Below are 18,280 nucleotides of genomic sequence, written 5' to 3'. Positions count from 1 at the left end.
ATATAGTTGATACATCTAATTGCTTCTAAAGCTTTTTCTCTTTGCACATTCTTTAAATAATAAATTCTCTGCATAGGGGGAAGATTTGATTCCGGAACTTTTAAGACTGTCAACATAAAGTTCTTAAAGAGTTCCTGAGGAGACATAACTTTAGCTATTGGAAAATTAAGAATCCTTAAATTCAAGATTTTCTGTTGATTTTCCAGGTTTTCTATCTTCCTCAGAAACATCATTCTATCAGTCATTTGTTTAGTCACCAAATTTTTATTCTCAGTTGTTAATTTCTCTAGTTTAGAAAGTTCAATCTTCTGCTGCTGAGCTGAAGTCTCCAAAAGGGTTATCCTGGAAGAGGAGTTTAAGGTGATAGATATAAAATTTGTACAAACCGAGTGCAGGTTTTCAATCGCTGACCAAATAGAATCGAGTCACTGCCTGTGGTTTCTCCAGAGGCTTGAGGGGGGAGATAGCTGCCAGATTTCCTTGGGCTAGATCCCCAGAGAGCAAACTCTGGGCTCCCTCGCTCTCCCCACCACTGGTCCCCTCAGATTCCATGCTCCCAAGGTGCAACGACTCCTGTCTTAGAGTCTGCATCGCTGAAATCACTTCCGGGTCAATCTCGGGTGCAGTGCCATGCTCGATGTATTCAGCAAGCCCTCCAGCAGCGTCTGCTCTCCTGCTGTTTCGCTGGGCTTTGGGGGCGTGTACGATCCTCGCGGGCTCAGCAAAGGTTCGCTGTCCAAGCTGTGCTCTGCCCCAATCACAGCAGAGGATGCATCTGATGAGTAGGGTTGGACTGTAAACGCTGTTATTATAGTCTGTCATGTAGTTGAAGAGCTAGAGGTAGGTGGAGGAAAACCTTCTTTTAGGCATCGGAAAAGCTATGTTAGAATAAAATTCAAAGACAAAGTTGCCATATGAACGGGAGCTTTCAACCCTGCCTCTGCTCAAGACGCCATCTTGCTCCTTGAGATATTTTTCAAACAAATAAAAGGAAAAAATTTATACATGGCTGAATCTGAAGAAAAAATTTTAGCTCAACATAAATTTAAAAACTAGCTAATGATATGGGAAAGATACATTGATGACATTTTTATTCTATGGAAGGGCTCTGAGGTGGAGTTATTGAATTTTTATGAATGGATTAATATTTTAGATAAGTCTAAAATTTCAGTTGTCTTCAAATAAGGATTTAATACCTTTTTTAGATATTTTAATTTCTGTTAAAAACAGCACATTGACTACGGATGTACAGTATATAGGAAATCCACCAATATAAATAAATTGTTTTATTTTAATAGTTGTTACAATAGGGCACTTAAGAAGAATTTACCTTACAGCCAATTTTTAAGGATGAAACGATAATGTACAAAGAACTTGGCTTTTGAGAAACAATCCACTGATCTGATATGTAGATTTCAAGAGAGAGGTTATACGGTGTATGTGATCTATGAGGATAGAGAAGAATGAAGGCTAAGAATTGCAAAGAACTGTTCAAGAAATTAGAACAGGAGAATAATATAGTATGTGCATTGGAGTTCAATGGTCTATCCCAGGGGTGCCCACACTTTTTTGGCTTGCGAGCTACTTTTAAAATGACCAAGTCAAAATGATCTACCAACAATAAAAATACTAAACATATACCCCCTCTTTTACTATGGTACGCTAGCCGATTTAGCGCGTGCTAATGCGCCCATTATATTCTATGGACGCGTTAGCATTTAGTGCGCGCTAAATCAGCTAGCGCGCCTTAGTAAAAGACCCCCATATTTATTTATATATATACCGAGTGCACCTCTTCTGTCCTCCAGACCTCGTTCCATTCCCCAACCAACATCTCTCTATGTCCTTCCAGGAGTCCAGCTTTTCTTCCTCTATCCTCAACCCCTATTGGCAACATGTCTCCTCTGTTCTGATCTTGCTTCTCTCTGTTCTTCCTCAGGGTCTCTCTCCCTCTGTCTCTTCTGTCTGTACCTCCCATAGTCTAACATCTTCCCCCTCTCTTCTGCCTCCCCTTTGTTTCAGGTTTCTCCCTCTATCTTCCTTCTGCTGCAAACATTTTGAGTCCTCCCATCTTTGATCTAGTCTTTGTCTCTCTACTCTCTTTGTCTTCCCCCTCCTGAGGGCCTGGCATCTCTCTCTCCTCGGTTCAGAGTGTTTCCCCTCTCTAACCCCTCTAATAGTCCAGGATCTACCTTGTCTTCCCCCTCCCTTTTGGTTCAAGGCTGCTTTCCCACCCCTCCTCAAGGTCCTTTTGTCTCTTCCCCCCCCCCAATCTAGCGTCTCTAAGGCAATCCACCCTCCCACCGGGGTCCTCACGATGGGCACAATTTTACCTCAGCGTGCGGAGCCTCACCTCCGCTGCTTCCCTGCACACAGTGACTGTCAGGTCAGTTCTCACCTTCATTCTTCCCTCTGGGCTTACCACAGTTGAAAGTTAATTACAGCAGCCTGCAAAGTGAATGTAGCAGGCTGCCATCTGCTTCTGTAGCACGTTCCCGCTGCCGCGGTCCCACACCTCCTCTGATGTCGGGGGCGTGACCGCGGCAGAGAGAACCAGCTACAGAAGTTGACGGCAGCCTGCTACGTTCGCTTTGCAGGCTGCCGTAATTACAGTACAGTATTTTTTAAAGGTGAGAAAGTGACTGGGGGAATTCTAGAGAAAACACTGGCTTTGCGATCTACCGGCGATGCCTTTGCAATTGACCGGTAGATCGTATTTGACATTATCCCAGGACAAGCAGGCAGCATATTCTCACATGTGGGTGACGTCATCCACGGAGCCCCGATGCGGACAGCTTTTCAAGCTTGAAGATTTCAAGTTTGCTAGTGCTGCACCACGCATGTGTGTGCCTTCCTGATCCACTAGAGGGCGCATCCCCTCCTCATGGTCTTCAGTTCTTAGTTTTCCGCGGAGCCAGAAAGCCCTGTCTCTCTTCTCTGCGTTCTTATAAGTGCCTTTCTAGCACCGCGGCTTCTTTATTTTGTTAGGGAGTCGCTGTGCGTTTGTTGATTGATCGTGTATTTCTTTGTTTCAAAAAAATAAAAGGACTTTTTATTGTGTTTCTGCTGGTTCCACTGGCAGGCCCTTCTTGGGCCTCAGCCATGCGGCTAGGCCTCATTTGGCTGCAGCTGTATTTTCTTCTTCCCTGGCCTCTCTCTGGGCTCACCTCGTGTGAGCAGGATGGCCAGGACCATTTTTCCTTCGTTGGAATCGGACTGAGTAGCTTCGATCCCCGGTAAGTCTTCTTTCTTTCTTTCTGTTCTTCTAGCTGCGTTACCTCGGTAATGTCACCGGCTGAGTTTCAGGCATTCCAGGCATCGAGTGCAGTAGTGCCCGCCTCTACGAGACCTTCGAGGCGTGCCTCCTTTCATGGGAATACTCATCTCGAGGTTGCCCTTTATGGAGCGCACTGCTGTACCTTTATTACCAGTTTCATTGGTACGGTGCCGACTTCTGAACCTCGATGTGCCTCGACGTTGACTGGAGCTTCGTGCCTCGACGTCGACTGGGGCTTCGTGCCTCGACATCGACTGGGGTTTCGTGCCTCGACATCGACTGAGGCTTCGTGCCTCGACGTCGACTGAGGCTTCGTGCCTCGACGTCGACTGAGGCTTTGTGCCTCGACGTCGACTGAGGCTTTGTGCCTCGTCGACTGAGGCTTGGTGCCTCTACGTCGACTGGGGCTTGGTGCCTCGATGTCGACTGGGGCTTCGTGCCTCGATGTCGACTGGGGCTTCGTACCTCGACTGAGGCTTTGTGCCTCGACCTCGACTGGGGTTTTGTGCCTCGACGTCGTTTGAGGCTTTGTGCCTCGATGTCGACTGAGGCTTTGTGCCTCGACGTCGACTGCGGCTTGGTGCCTCGACGTCGACTGCGGCTTGGTGCCTCGACGTCGACTGCGGCTTGGTGCCTCGACGTCGACTGTGGCTTGGTGCCTCACCGCCGCCTGAGGCCCTGTGCCTCGACGTAGGAGGCGGCTTGGTGCCTTGACGTCGTCTAAGGCTTTGTGCTTCGACTATCTGCCTCGATGTCAACTGGGGCTTGGTGTCTCGATGTCGACTGAGGCTGGGTGTCTCGACGTCGACGGATGCTTTGTACCTTCGACGTCGGCTGCAGCCGTGTGCTCCGCGTCACTTGACGCTTGTGCTTCGACGGCGCCTGAGGCTTGTGCCTCGACGTCGACTGAGGCTGGGGGCCTCATTGTCGGCTGGAGATCTGTGCCTCGTCGTTGCCGGGGCTTCGTGTCTCGCCGTCGACTGGAGCTTTGTGACTTGACGTCGCTTGGGGCTTTGCCCTTTGGTTGGCGGTGGCCTTGTGTCTCGATGTCGACTGTGGCTTGGTGCCGCAACGTCGCTGGGAGCTTTATATCTCGGCAGCGGCTGAGGCTTTGGGCCTCGGCGCGACTGCGGGTTTGCGCCCCGTTATCGACGGGGGCTTAGTATCTCGACGTCGTCTGGGGCTCTGTGCCTCGGCGTCTCCGGCTCCTGTTCGAAAGGGTTCCCCGCTTTCTCTTCGGTTCATTCCGGGCAGCCGTGACGGAATCTTGTAGTATGGAGTTTGGTTGCCTGGAGGAGACTCTCTCCCTGCTCCGGCTCTATTGCTCCTGCCATGCGTTATCTCGCTTGGCGCAGAGTGTGGCTGAGGATCCGAACCTCCAGGATCGTCTCGCCACTTGCGTGAGTTCTGCGCTTCTTGAGGCCTCTCTTGCGGTGGCCGCTAACTGCCTCTCAGAACGCGACCGGTCCTTCACCTATCGGGACGCCTTCAGCTGAATCCCGTCTGCCTTGGTGGTTTGGACTCCTTCTCCGGAGGGGCCCTCCGGATACCTTTCTTGTGTTCTCGGCCTCCTTCGCAGCAGCCGCAATAGCTGCAGCAGCGCCGGGTTATGGTCCAGTCGCCGGCTTCGGCGACTCCTGGCCGTCTTTTTGACTATTCTCGCATAGCCTCTCTCCTTCTGGGATTCCTCCCCTCCCTTTGGGAGGGGTGTCTCCGTGTCTACGCACCGGGAGTATAGCCTCGCTTCTGTCGGTTGGGCATTCCCATCCTCCCATCTGCGTCTGGTCCAGGCCCTTCGTGACCTGCACTAGTTCTAGTCCGGGAGTGGTTCAGACTCTGCCCGCCCCAGTCTCGGGAGTCCGTTGGGGCGGACCTGGACCCAGTTTGTCTGCGCTCCTTCTTGTCTCGGCCTCAGGGGGTGGCCCTTGTTTGTTTATGCCGGAAGGTGGCCCCTCTCTCCTCGGTCCGCCTCCGGTCTTTTCTGCCTCGGCAGGCCGCTTGTCTGCGCTTGAGTCAGCTGGTGTCTCCGCAGTCTTCAGCCTCGGACAAGCTGATCCTTTTGGGATCATGGGTCTCCACTGTTCATGTCCCGATGTTCGCCTGGTTTCATCTTCGTGTTCCCCGCTGGACCCGAGCATCTCAGTGGTGGCAGGATCGGGATCCCGCTTCCAAGCACATTGTGGTGCCTCCCTCCTTGACACGCTTGTTTCGTTGGTGGGCCACCTCTTCGTATCCCCGCATCAGAAGGTTCTGCCGATGGACTCCTCGGCATAGGCTTAGGGGTGCATCTCAACGGCCTTCGGACTCAGGGTCTTTGGTCGGGTGCGGGCTGTCGCAGCCGCATCAATCTGCTGGAGCTCCGGGCCATTTATAATGCCGGGGTGGATTTTCATTATTGGTTGCAAGATTACGGGGTCATGGTGCGTCCCGACATCCCGGTGGCGATGTATTCTGTGACCAAGCCAGGGTGTACAGGTTCCCTGTTACTTTGCAGGGGAGCCCTTCGTCATTGGCAGGGGGCGTTACACCACTACTTATTTCTTCGGGCGGTGTATTTCCGGGGCGAGCAGCATTGTCTGGTGGACACGTTAAGTCGCCCTTCTCGGCCGCATGAATGGTCGCTCCATTCTCAGACTCTGCGGCATGTGGTTGTTCGGTGGGGAACCCCACAGGTAGTTCTGTTCGCTTCGCCCCTCACTCACTGGTTGCCTCGATATTGCTCGAGGATGTTCTCCCGGGTTCGCATCGAGGTGGATGCTTTCCTTCTCGATTGGATGGGCAGGTTTCTCTATGCGTTCCCTCCCTTTACTCTGATTCTCAGATCTTTGATGCACCTCCTGTCGGGCTGCGCCACCATGATCTTGCTGGCTCCTCTGTGGCCCTGACAGCTGTGGTTCTCCCTGCTCCTTCAGCGTGTCAGGGAGCCTCTGCTTCTACCTATGTTCCCTTCTCTGCTGTCTCAGTGTTGAGGTTTCTGTTGCCTCCCAATCTGCAGTCTCTACACTTATCAGCTTGGTTCCTCGCAACGTGCCTCCCTTCTTCTGTTTCTCTCAGTCGGTGGGGATATTCTTGAGGCTTCTCGTAGGGGCTCCACTCGGCAATGCTTTTCCCAGAAATGCTCCTGATTTGCTGCGTGGTGTGCTGAATACTGCATGGATCCACTCTCTGCTTCCTTCCCTTCAGTGCTGGATTTTCTGTTCCACTTGTCTCGGTCTGGTCTCAAATCGACATCTATCCGAGTCCACCTCTGTGCGATTGCTGCCTTTCCTTGGCCGCTGGATGGGAAGCTGCTCTCCGTCCATCTGACGGTTTCCCACTTTCTGAAGGGTCTCTTCAATGTTCATCCTCCGCTCAAGCCCCCTCCGGTGGTTTGTGATCTTAGGGTGGTCCTGGCTCAATTGGTGAAACCTCCGTTTGAACCCATTGATAACGCTCTTTTGATCTGTTTCACCTGGCGGGTGGTATTCCTGGTTGGTCTCACGTCTGTTCGTAGAGTCCGTGAGCTGCATCCTCTGGTTGCGGACCCGTCTTCTGCTGTATTTTATCAGGACGCAGTGGTCCTGTGTACTCATTACAAGTTCTTGCCCAAGAAGGTTTCGGACTTTCATCTCAATCGTTCCATTGTTCTTCCGGTCTTTTTTCCGAAGCCCCACTCTCATCCTGGCGTGGTGGCGCTTCATACGATTGACTGTAAGAGGGCGTTGGCTTTTTATCTTCAACGCACTCAGTCTCATCGGACGGTTCCTCAATTGTTTTTGTCCTTCGACCCTACTCGGGTGGGACGCCCTGTTTCCTAGCGCACCTCGTCCAACTGGTTGGCTGCTGGTTTGCTACGCTCAGGCTGGTCTCGCGCTGCATGGTCGAGTCCCGGGACATAGAGTCCGAGCGATGGCGGCTTCTGTAGCTTTCCTCAGGTCAACGCCTATCGAGGAGATTTGCAAGGCTGCCACTTGGTCTTCGGTTCATTCTTTCACCTCCCACTACTGTCTGGATACTCTGTCCAGGAGCGACGGCCGGTTTGGCCAATCGGTTTTGCGTAATCTGTTTTCTTGAATTGCCAACTTCCCTCCGCCCCTTTTTGGTTAGCTTGGAGGTCACCCACATGTGAGAATATGCTGCCTGCTTGTCCTGGGATAAAGCACAGTTACTTACCGTAACAGATGTTATCCAGGGACAGCAGGCAGATATTCTCACAACCCGCCCGCCTCCCCAAGGTTGGCTTCTTTGCTAGCTATCTAAACTGAAGACCATGAGGTGGGGATGCGCCCTCTAGTGGATCAGGAAGGCACACACATGCGTGGTGCAGCACTAGCAAACTTGAAATCTTCAATCAAGTTTGCTTGAAAAGCTGTCCGCATCGGGGCTCCGTGGATGACGTCACCCACATGTGAGAATATCTGCCTGCTGTCCCTGGATAACACCTGTTACGGTAAGTAACTGTGCTTTTTGGGCACCCCTGGTCTATCCAATGATATAGAAAAGGTTCTAAAAAAAAAAAAAACCCATTGGAATCTAATATCTTCTATGGACAGCTTTACAGGAAAAGAATTACTAGTAGCCTTTAAAAGAGGCAAGAATTTTAATTTGCTTGTATCTTCAGCCTTCTGTAGCCCGCCTTTGAATAGTAAGGAAAATAATAATTGGGACACTTTCCATGTGGCCATTGTTCAGTGTGCAATGTGAATATTACTATTAAATCCTTTAATAATCTGGTGACTGATAAAATGTTCATTTTAAGACATTTTGGTAATTGTAAGATAGAGAGAGTAGTCTATGTATGTGGTATGTATGTATGTATATAGGAAAAAAACCAAAGAGAGCATTTAACAAAAGAATAATAGAACATCCTAGTGTCATCAACAGGAAGATTTTGAATAAACCTTTAGTAGAGCATTCTTTGAATAAAAATCATAAATTTGAAGAATACCATTTTTCGTCTGATGTAGACCAAATACCTTCATGGAGAGGAGGTGATATTGATAAAACACTTTGTTATATTGAATAGAGAATGATCTTTCAATTTAAAACAGTTGTCCCATTAGTGTTAAATAAAGAATTGTAATTGGCATGTTGTATTTAATTCAAATATACCACCTCTTCTACGAAACCACGCTAGCAGTTTTTAGCACAGAGAGCCGTGCTGAATGGCCTGCACTGCTCCCGACACTCATAGGAACTCTATGAGCGTCGGGAGCAGCGCAGGCCATTCATTACGGCTTCCCGCGCTAGAAACTGCTAGCGCTGTTTCGTAGAAGAGGGGGATAGTGTCTTGAATAAGAGAGATTTACATCTTTTTAATATTGATACTAATTTGATTAATGAATTGTCATGTTATAATAGTGTTTTTTATCCTATATTTATATGTTACCAACTAATACAAACAGGGCTTTAAATCACTTAAAATGGCTTCAGCTAACTCAACAATAAATACCTGCTAACTACAAGAAGCCTTCTATTGCACTTATCATTTTTTAATTCTTTATTACCATATAATAAATATATTTATATCACACTGATTTAAATAACATGTTACCAAACCACACACTCTAAACAAATCACACTACAAAACTTTTTTCTTTATAAAATGTCTTTAGCATGTAGGAGGAGAGAGTTGCTATAGAGGTTTTGAACCTCATGCTGCTGCTGTTGTTATATGATAACATGAACTATGATAAGAGGTGAAACAACTCAGTGAAGACTTGAAGCAGTCGTGGCTCCTGAAGACTGAGCAATATGGTTGTAGAGTCCAATGGTGATACCAGAAAATACAAACTATAATCATTGTGGTTGAGCAACATGAGACTGTGGTAACAATTTGCAATACAGCAAGAGAACGTGGGATAAATTTAAAATCGGGACAATGTGGTTTTGAAAGGAACGGAAAAAGAAAAGGCTTTGTTCTAGTCCAGGTTTTCTGGCCCAATGGGGCATTCCCATTGAGCCATTTTATAAAGAAAAAAGTTTTATTGTGTGATTTGTTTAAGGTGTGTTGTTTGGTAACATGTTATTAAATCAGTGTGATATGAATGTATTTATTACGTGGTAATAAAGAATAAAAAATAAGCGTAATAGAAGGCTTCTTGTTGTTAGTAGATATTTATATGAGTTGTATATTTCATTAAGAATGGGTTATATTTATTTATACTTTTCTATTCATTTGATATCATTAATGCCCACAAATTGAATTCGTATAGTGTAAAACATTTTCATTGACAAGCTTTGCCGAGTATCTTAATATAGAATTTTTATGATATCTTTATGATGGCTCTATGGAGATTTTACAGTTAGACTGCAGTTTTTCTGAGTTATAATGTTCATTTTATTATTGAAAGTGATGTTTTATACTTGTTTTGAAAAAAGCTTTTTAGGTTAATTATAATGAGAACATAAGAATTGCCGCTGCTGGGTCAGACCAATGGTCCATCCTGCCCAGCAGTTCGTCCACGCGGCAGCCCCAAGCTCAAGACCAGTGCTCCAAATGAGTCCAATCTCACCAGTTTAACATGAGCTTGTCCAACTTGAAACCCTGGAGGGTGTTTTCCCCTATAACAGACTCCGGAAGAGCGTCCCAGTTTTCTACCACTCTCTGGGTGAAGAAGAATTTCCTTACGTTTGTACGGAATCTATCCCCTTTCAACTTTAGAGAGTGTCCTCTCGTTCTCCCTACCTTGGAGAGGGTGAACAGTCTATCTTTCTCTACTAAGTCTATTCCCTTCAGTATTTTGAATGTTTCGATCATGTCCCCTCGCAGTCTCCTCTTTTCAAGGGAGAAGAGGCCCAGTTCCTCTAATCTCTCGCTGTATGGCAACTCCTCCAGCCCCTTAACCATTTTAGTTGCCCTTCTCTGGACCCTTTCGAGTAGTACCATATCCTTCTTCATGTACGGCGACCAGTGCTGGATGCAGTACTCCAGGTAAAGTGCACCATGGCCCATTACAGCAGCATGATAACCTTCTTGGATCTGTTCGTGATCCCCTTCTTCATCATTCCTAGCATTCTGTTCGCCCTTTTCACCGCCATAGCACATTGTGCAGATGGCTTCATGGACTTGTCGATCAGAACTCCCAAGTCCCTTTCCTGGGAGGTCTCTCCAAGTACCGCCCCGGACATCCTATATTCATGCATGAGATTTTTGTTCCCGATATGCATCACTTTGCACTTATCCACATTGAACCTCATTTGCCATTTCAATGCCCATTTCTCAAGCTTGATTATGTCACGTTGCAGATCTTCGCAATCCCCCTGTGTTGTCACTACTCTGTATAACTTCGTATCATCCACAAATTTAATCACCTCGCTCATCATACCAATGTCCAGATCGTTTATAAAGATATTGAAAAGCACAGGTCCAAGCACTGAGCCCTGCGGCATCCCGCTGGTGACGTTCTTCCAGTCTGAGAATTGTCCATTTACCCCCACTCTCTGTTTCTTATGCTCCAGCCAGTTTTTAATCCACGTGAGTATTTCACCCTCGATTCCATGGCATGCAATTTTCCGAAGTAGTCGTTCATGTGGAACTTTTTCGAACGCCTTCTGAAAATCCAGATATTCAATGTCAACCGGGTCACCCTTGTCTATCTGCCTGTTTACTCCCTTGAAGAAGTGCAGCAAGTTCATCAGGCAAGATCTGCCTTTACTGAAACCATGCTGGCTGGTCCTCATCAGATTGTGTCCGTCAAGGTGATCAATGATGCGGTCCTTTATCAGCGCCTCTACCATCTTTCCCGGTACCGAGGTCAGACTCACCGGTCTGTAGTTACCTGGATCTCCCCTCAAACCTTTTTTGAAGATCGTAACATTTGCCACCTTCCAGTCTTTCCCAATTTGATCGACAGATTGGCTATTAGCTGAAGCAGTTCAGCTATAGTCCCTTTCAGTTCCTTGATGACTTTTGGATGGATGCCATCCGGTCCTGGGGATTTGTCGCTCTTAAGCCTATCAATCTGCTTGCATACCTCTTCTAGACTGACTGTCAACTGTGTCAGTTTCCCATTTTCTTTTCCAGCATATAGCCTGATGGGTTCCGGTATGCTATGTATATCCTCTTCGGTGAATACTGAAATCAAGTGAAGAAGAGTGTAAATAAATATATTTGATATTTGAAAGTGTTGAATATATTACATTTAGAACCACACATAAGAACATAAGAACATAAGCAGTGCCTCCGCCGGGTCAGACCACAGGTCCATCCTGCCCAGCAGTCCGCTCCCGCGGCGGCCCAAACAGGTCACGACCTGTCAGAATCATCAGAAGGGGCTCCATTGCCACCTTGGCTTCCCATTTAAGTTCTGCCTTCCTATCGAAGCCCTAGCCCTCCGGTCTTTCACATGCACGACCTGGTTGGTTTTTACTCATTACCTGGTTAACTTTCTATACTTGTGTTACATCCCAGCTCCTCCTTCAGTATCCCATGATCCCTTTATCCCTCAGGAATCCGTCCAATCCCTGTTTGAATCCCTGGACCGTACTCTGCCTGATCACTTCCTCCGGTAATGCATTCCAAGTGTCCACGACCCTCTGGGTGAAAAAAAACTTCCTTGCTTTTGTTTTGAACCTATCTCCCTTCAGTTTTTCAGAATGCCCCCTCGTATTAGCTGTCCCCTTCAGTCTGAAGAATCTGTCCCTATCCACCCTCTCTATGCCCCTCATGATCTTGAAGGTTTCTATCATATCTCCCCTGAGCCTCCTTTTCTCAGGGGAGATATGATAGAAACCTTCAAGATCATGAGGGGCATAGAGAGGGTGGATAGGGACAGATTCTTATATTGTTTTATAAGAAGAGAGGTATTGTAGAAAAATGATTGTTAACTAGATATCATATGTTTATGTATTTTGTAGGTTTTTATAGAGTTTCTGATATATATTAGTGTAAACTTTTAACACTCAATTCAGTGGAATGTAAGTAGTGATTGATCCTCATAAGGCATGTTGCGCTTTGGACTGCTCACAATTGTACATAAGTCACTTTTACACAATAAGTTTTTACCTATGTATATTATTATCAAATGTTCGGATCCCTTATTTGTGTTTTTAATATATATTTTAGACCCCTGATGCAGTACTTTTTGGGGCAAAACATGTCCCACATCTGGTATTTTGATTGAATAAAGTGTGTACTTGATTTCATCTGGGATCCACATTGTTGCGGATTTTGATACCTCTTTTTGGATTAACTTATCTATAGTTACACCAGAAATACTGCACCGATTGGTCCTTTAGATGTCTCCCACCCACATTCTGACTAGTCTTAACAGCAGTTCTATTTCTGTGATCACCTAGAAACAGAGTTTAGTGAGGCTTCAAGAAAAAAGAAGACACTGAATTTCAGGAAGAGAAAATGTTATCAAGTTCATTCCTTTTGAATAACCATCTTTATTTTCTTCACACTTAATTTCTCTTAGGAGGACTTTCGTAGTAAAGTTCAAGATTACATTAAGCACTTTGCCAGATGATGAAAGCACATACACTGAAGCAGATGAATTTCACATTACAGAGCTATTGAACTTGCTGCCTTTGTTACTTCAAGAAAAAAAGAGAAGAAGAAAATAAGCAGAAACCCTGGATTGAACTAGTCATATGCCAATGTTCTGCCGAAGAAGACATCAAACCTCATTAATATTGGTGTCATATGGAGACCTTGCCGTGAAAAGGCAGCAAGAAGTTTGTGCTGTTTTTTCTCAGTTGGAAAAGTCTTGTTTGCTTACTTTTCAAATGTTTGTTATTCCATACATACATTATTATCAATGAGATATCTTTGAGAATTTAAACTAAATCACTATGAAAAAATTTGTTTTACTCTACTGTTCAATAGATACGAATGTGAACATGATCTGAGTGATAAAAAAATTTCAACAATATTGTTAGTTATCAACTTTTATTGAAACTGAATTGGATTGTAGCTGAACAAAATGGCTCTGATTTTGGGGTTTTTTTTGTTTTTTTTTTCTTTATTCATTTTTAATCATTCAACAAGTGTTGAAAAGTGATACATAGGTTCAACAACAACACTTGATAAATCCATCAAGATAATAACAATTGTATATATATATAAACCCCTCCCCCACCCTCTCTTTCAATACTCTTTATCTTAATTCATTTAACCTTTTTCCTTATTACTTTTAAGCTTTTTTTTTTTTTTCAATTATAGAATTCCTTCCCCTTCCCCTCCCTTACTAACTTATGTTAAACAAATGGTGTTTATTCATTACAAAACAATGCTAATGGCTCCCATATTTTATTAAACCTTTTATAATTTCCATTTTGTTTTTTATTTTTGGACCCTGCATTTGCATTCTGCTTTTTTGACTTTTGCTGTAAATTAGAACCATTCCCTTTAGAATATGGTACCATGAACCATCATTGCATTTTCCTCCTTTATAATTATCCCTTCTAAAACAACCATCATATTGACAGTTTGTTTTTTTTTTTTACCAGAGTTTCAGACCAAGATGGACTCCAAAACCAGAATGTAGGTTCCCTAAGTCTGAGCAAATGGTATTAATGTTGAGTGATATGACTTCCTCCATATTAGGGATTGTGAGCAGTGTCTCTATAGCAGTCCCATAGACTCTAGGTAAGACATCTCCCCCAATAATCAAATCCAGTTCATCTGCTAAGTCACCAGACTAGCCCTTGTCTCTATATTTTCTGGGTATCATATCCCTTTTGATTCCTTGGTAGTTTTCAACCATGGGCTAACTCCCTCAGGATAGCTACTCTATGATCTAATCTCAGATAGGGTCTAGCAGTAGATCATGAGTAATTTACAAGCTAAGGAATTTCAGCATGATTCCAATAACATGTAAAAAAAACAGATCTTTAAAATGTTATCTTTATTTTCAGAAGGTATATTGTTCTAGGTAAAATTTCTGTACTCTTGCTACATATTTCAGTGTGGCCCTGATTGGCTTTGTCAAAATGCAACAACAAATATATTCTGAACTTGTGAATATTTTAGATATCTCATCTTTCATTATGGCATATAGAAAAAATGTTGAACCATTTCTTAGAAAATCATAAAATGCATATTGGCAGTAAGTAAGAAATATAAATGGGTTTGGATCAATAACAGAAATTAGGGGCTCCTTTTACGAAGGCGTGCTAGCGGTTTAACCCGCATAATAGCATGCGCTAAACCGCCGGCCGCACTAGCCACTCCTGCCTCCTCTTGAGCAGGTGGTAGTTTTTCGGCTAGCATGGGGGTTAGCGCGTGATTAAAAGTCGCACACGCTAAAGCCACTAACGCGGCTTCGTAAAAGGAGCCCTAGGTCTTTCATGCACATAAATCCTGTATTGGCTGATCTTTTGTAACCTATTATTTCTTTCTGGAAAAATCTTTTTTGATATGATATTAAACAGGTATGATATGAAGATCTTTGTTGACAAGTAATTTTCCGTTCTCTTTAAGAACATGTGCTTTAAATTTTAGTCTAAGAATTAAAAGGCAAATATACTCTTGGCAATTAAAAATTAATATCTAGTTGTCCCATTTATTGTGTGTTCTCAGGCAAGTCAAGCTTGTTGGGTGACAATAAAAGTTCACTATTTCTCTTCTTTTAAGAACATAAGAATTGCCATAGTGGGACAGACTGAAGGTCCCTCAAGCCCAGTATCCTGTTTCCAACATTGGCAAACCCAGGTCCCAAGTAGTAAAACAGATTTTTATGCTGCTTATCCTGGGAATAAGCAGTGAATTTCTCCAAGCCATCTCATTAATGGCCATGGACTTCTCTTAGGAAATTATACAAGTCTTTTTTTTAACCCTGCTAAGCTAACTGATTTCACCATATTCTCTGGCAATGAATTCTTGAGTTTAATTACACATTGTGTGAAGAAATATTTCCTCAGGTTTGTTTTAAATCTACTACTTAGTAGCTACATTGCATGCCCCCTAGTCCTAGTATTTTTGGAAAGAATGAACAAGCTTCACATCTACCCTTTCCACTCCACTCAGTATTTTATAGATCTCTATCATATTCCCCTGAGTCTTCTCTTCGCCAAGCTGAAAGCCCTAGCCGCTTTGGCCAGCCCTCTGATAAATACAGGTATTCCCAATTGTTTTAACATCTGGAAAGTAAATTGTAACATAATATTCAGCCACCATTCAGTGTGTATTGAAACAAAAAGTTAGCTAGAAGGATAAATTCTCCATTTCTGGGCTCCACTCAAGGCTTTTACTCCTCTTCACAAATGATTGTTCAGCTACCTAGTATTTTATTTTGCCTGTTCAGCTACCTAGTATTTTTATTTTGCTATCGGAGCACTTTAAAATCGGCAGCTGAGCTCAGGATATGATGACAATTCTAAAGAAGATAAGTACTCCTTTACTTTTCCATTGCTATGGAATGACTGGTTTTTTTAAAGGAGTAATTTGTTGATTTGTTGTGTAACATTAACATCCTGTGCTTGCATGTTTAACATATTGTATATTAATTGTGTGTATTTATATGCAAAATATTTAAAATACTTCAAAAATTTAGATTTGCAATTCTTTTTTAGTAGAAGTTTGCAGCACCATAAACACAAGTAGAAAGGAATGAGAGAAAAAGAAAAGAATATAAGAGAGTATGAAAGCCAGGAACAGCAAGAAAGATAAGAAGTGTGGTCTCAGCAAGCACCATTGCAGGAGAGGCAATTCAAGCAATACAGAGATATACTTTCTAGTTCATGCACATCTGTACTGTCTCTTCTACCTCTTTCTACCTGCTTTGAGCCCTACTTCTCTCAGACAGATCTGATTGACTATGGACTTTTTCCTCCAACCATCTACATCAGTGGTCTCAAACTCGCAGCCCCTGGGGCTACATGCGGCCCGCCAGGTACTATTTTGAGGCCCTCGGTATGTTTATCATAATCACAAAAGTAAAATAAATCAGTTTCTTGATCATATGTCTCTTTAGCTATAAATGACTATTATTATTAAGACTTAGCCAAAAGGAAAGATTTATAAACTATAAAGAATTTTACCTCATGCAAAATTGTCATTTCTTTAATAAGACATTAACTATTTTTTTCTGAGGCCCTCCAAGTACCTACAAATCCAAAATGCAGCCCTGCAAAGGGCTTGAGTTTGAGACCACTGATCTACATGATTAGTTACTTTGCGCTCCTTGTATCTTCTGACAGTGGCCTTCAGTATACAAAACCCATTCAAACTGGTGACAACTATGGTGAGCTCATTCTGCAACCTGGCCTTTGTTGTCATGTAACTCTTGGATTGTTCCTTGGACTGCTGAGTTATAGTCAAAAAGCAGGCCATTTTCCCCATTGCTTTTAAGTGTATTGAATCTTTGTAGATAGCAGTGTCTATATTCTTAGTCCTGTATCTAACAATTCAAGATGAGGAGGGAGCGTCTTCACTTTGTGAGCAAGGGACATTGACGCCTTCTTGAAAGCTCAAGGTTTGAAAAATAATTTAAAAAACATGCAAAATGACACCAGCGCAAGGTTTTAAAAATTATAATTAAGATTTATTGAGTTATTGCTTCTATTTTTCCATTATGAGATTCAAAAGAATAAAGAATAATTGCTTGCATTAACAGTTGCGCTAATGGGGGATTGTTATACAGGTAGTTGCCAAATGCTGGCCTTCTGATAACAAGCTCACCTCAGGATCTCATGACCCTCTATTACAGGGGTGTCCAATGTCGGTCCTCAAGGGCCGCAATCCAGTCGGGCTTTCAGGATTTCCTCAATGAATATGCATGAGATCTATTTGCATGCACTGCTTTCAATGAATATTCATTGGGGAAATCCAGAAAACCCGACTGGATTGCGGCCCTCGAGTACCGACATTGGACACCCCTGCTCTATTATATACTTTTGGCTCAGTGACATCATCAGTTTGACAACCAATAAAAATCAACAAAAGAGGTGTTTCAAATTAGACAAAGACAAAAGTTTCAGAAAAGTACATTTGTTTGCTTATAGTCGTTTCTGAATATAAATCATAATTTTCACTAAAGTATATTAAGAGACATTATTTGTTAAAAAGATGCTGAAATGTTCTCAGCCCTATGAACCATGCTGAAAATTAGTCAGCCTTAGAGGAAAAGAGGGCTTTCTCTCTAAACTGACAGGTTCAAATTACATAGCCATTACCACAGAAGCCTTCCTAGAAAAGGAGGAGGAGGGGCTGGTCTCCCCCTCTCTTCACTAGAAACTGTTACTCATTTCCAGATGTTTTAGGATTTCTTTAGGTTGCAAAGATATATGTTTTTTCAAAACCCATTCTTTTGTTCAATACACAGTCACACAATCACATACTTCAGTCATATTTGCTTGGCCAAGCATTCCATACATTATTTTCATTCATAACTATATTTAATTCCTGTTATATCTTAGTTTGGGACACGTTATCTTCCTAACCAATCTAAAGCACATGTGGTATTAATTAACACCACGATGCTGAGAGCAAAGACTTGGAAAACAAAATGGATTCCAAAGACTGAGAGGATATAGAAAAGACAGAGAACCAAAATGGATTCCATGTATCCTCTATGATTTCCTCCATGATCTAGCCTAACAGCAAAGTACACAAAAAGAACACCATTCTTTCCCTTATATTAATCTGTAGTGTGTTTTTCTGGCTTTAGCTATGTTTATATTTAGATTTTTATTCACCAGTTTGTCTTACGCTTCTATTGGGCGTGTCCTTAACTAACACATATGTTTGTATCTAACTAGAATTACCCAGAATCATACGAAAAATAGGCACTTTTGTAGAAAAGCTCCACAAAAATACTGCACTATCATGTTCTGATATCCATTCCATTACCGTCCCATAAACATCACCCCCTACTGGCCACGAGCCACCACTCCTCATTTGTCATCTTGTTTTCTCCTCTATTTTTATCAATACTTCCTCTAGTAGAGATCCAGAAACTTCTTGCAGCAATATCTACAAGTTGCTTTGATGGCCAGACTTTCTATGTTTGCTTTGAATGATGTTGATGTTGCTTGGTCAAAATATTGCATAACCTGTGAATATATTGATACATTGTG

The 18,280-nt window shown here is 43.5% G+C and overlaps 1 protein-coding gene across 8 annotated transcripts in view; it reads left to right on the top strand.

Moving 5' to 3' along the window:
* UBE2F (ubiquitin conjugating enzyme E2 F (putative)) overlaps positions 1–14,647 on the top strand; it is a 625,415-nt gene extending 610,768 nt beyond the window's left edge. For all 8 annotated transcript variants that reach the window (XM_033944350.1, XM_033944352.1, XM_033944349.1 and 5 more), the window contains one exon: positions 12,679–14,647. In XM_033944350.1, coding sequence (XP_033800241.1) covers positions 12,679–12,729 — 51 coding nt within the window. In that variant the 3' untranslated portion in view covers positions 12,730–14,647. The remainder of the gene's footprint in view (positions 1–12,678) is intronic.
* The last annotated feature ends 3,633 nt before the right edge of the window (positions 14,648–18,280 follow it).

Source organism: Geotrypetes seraphini, chromosome 5 (genome assembly GCF_902459505.1).
Source record: "Geotrypetes seraphini chromosome 5, aGeoSer1.1, whole genome shotgun sequence".
In the NCBI taxonomy this organism is placed as follows: Eukaryota; Metazoa; Chordata; class Amphibia; order Gymnophiona; family Dermophiidae; genus Geotrypetes; species Geotrypetes seraphini.
This window is presented reverse-complemented; position numbering and strand designations above follow the sequence as displayed.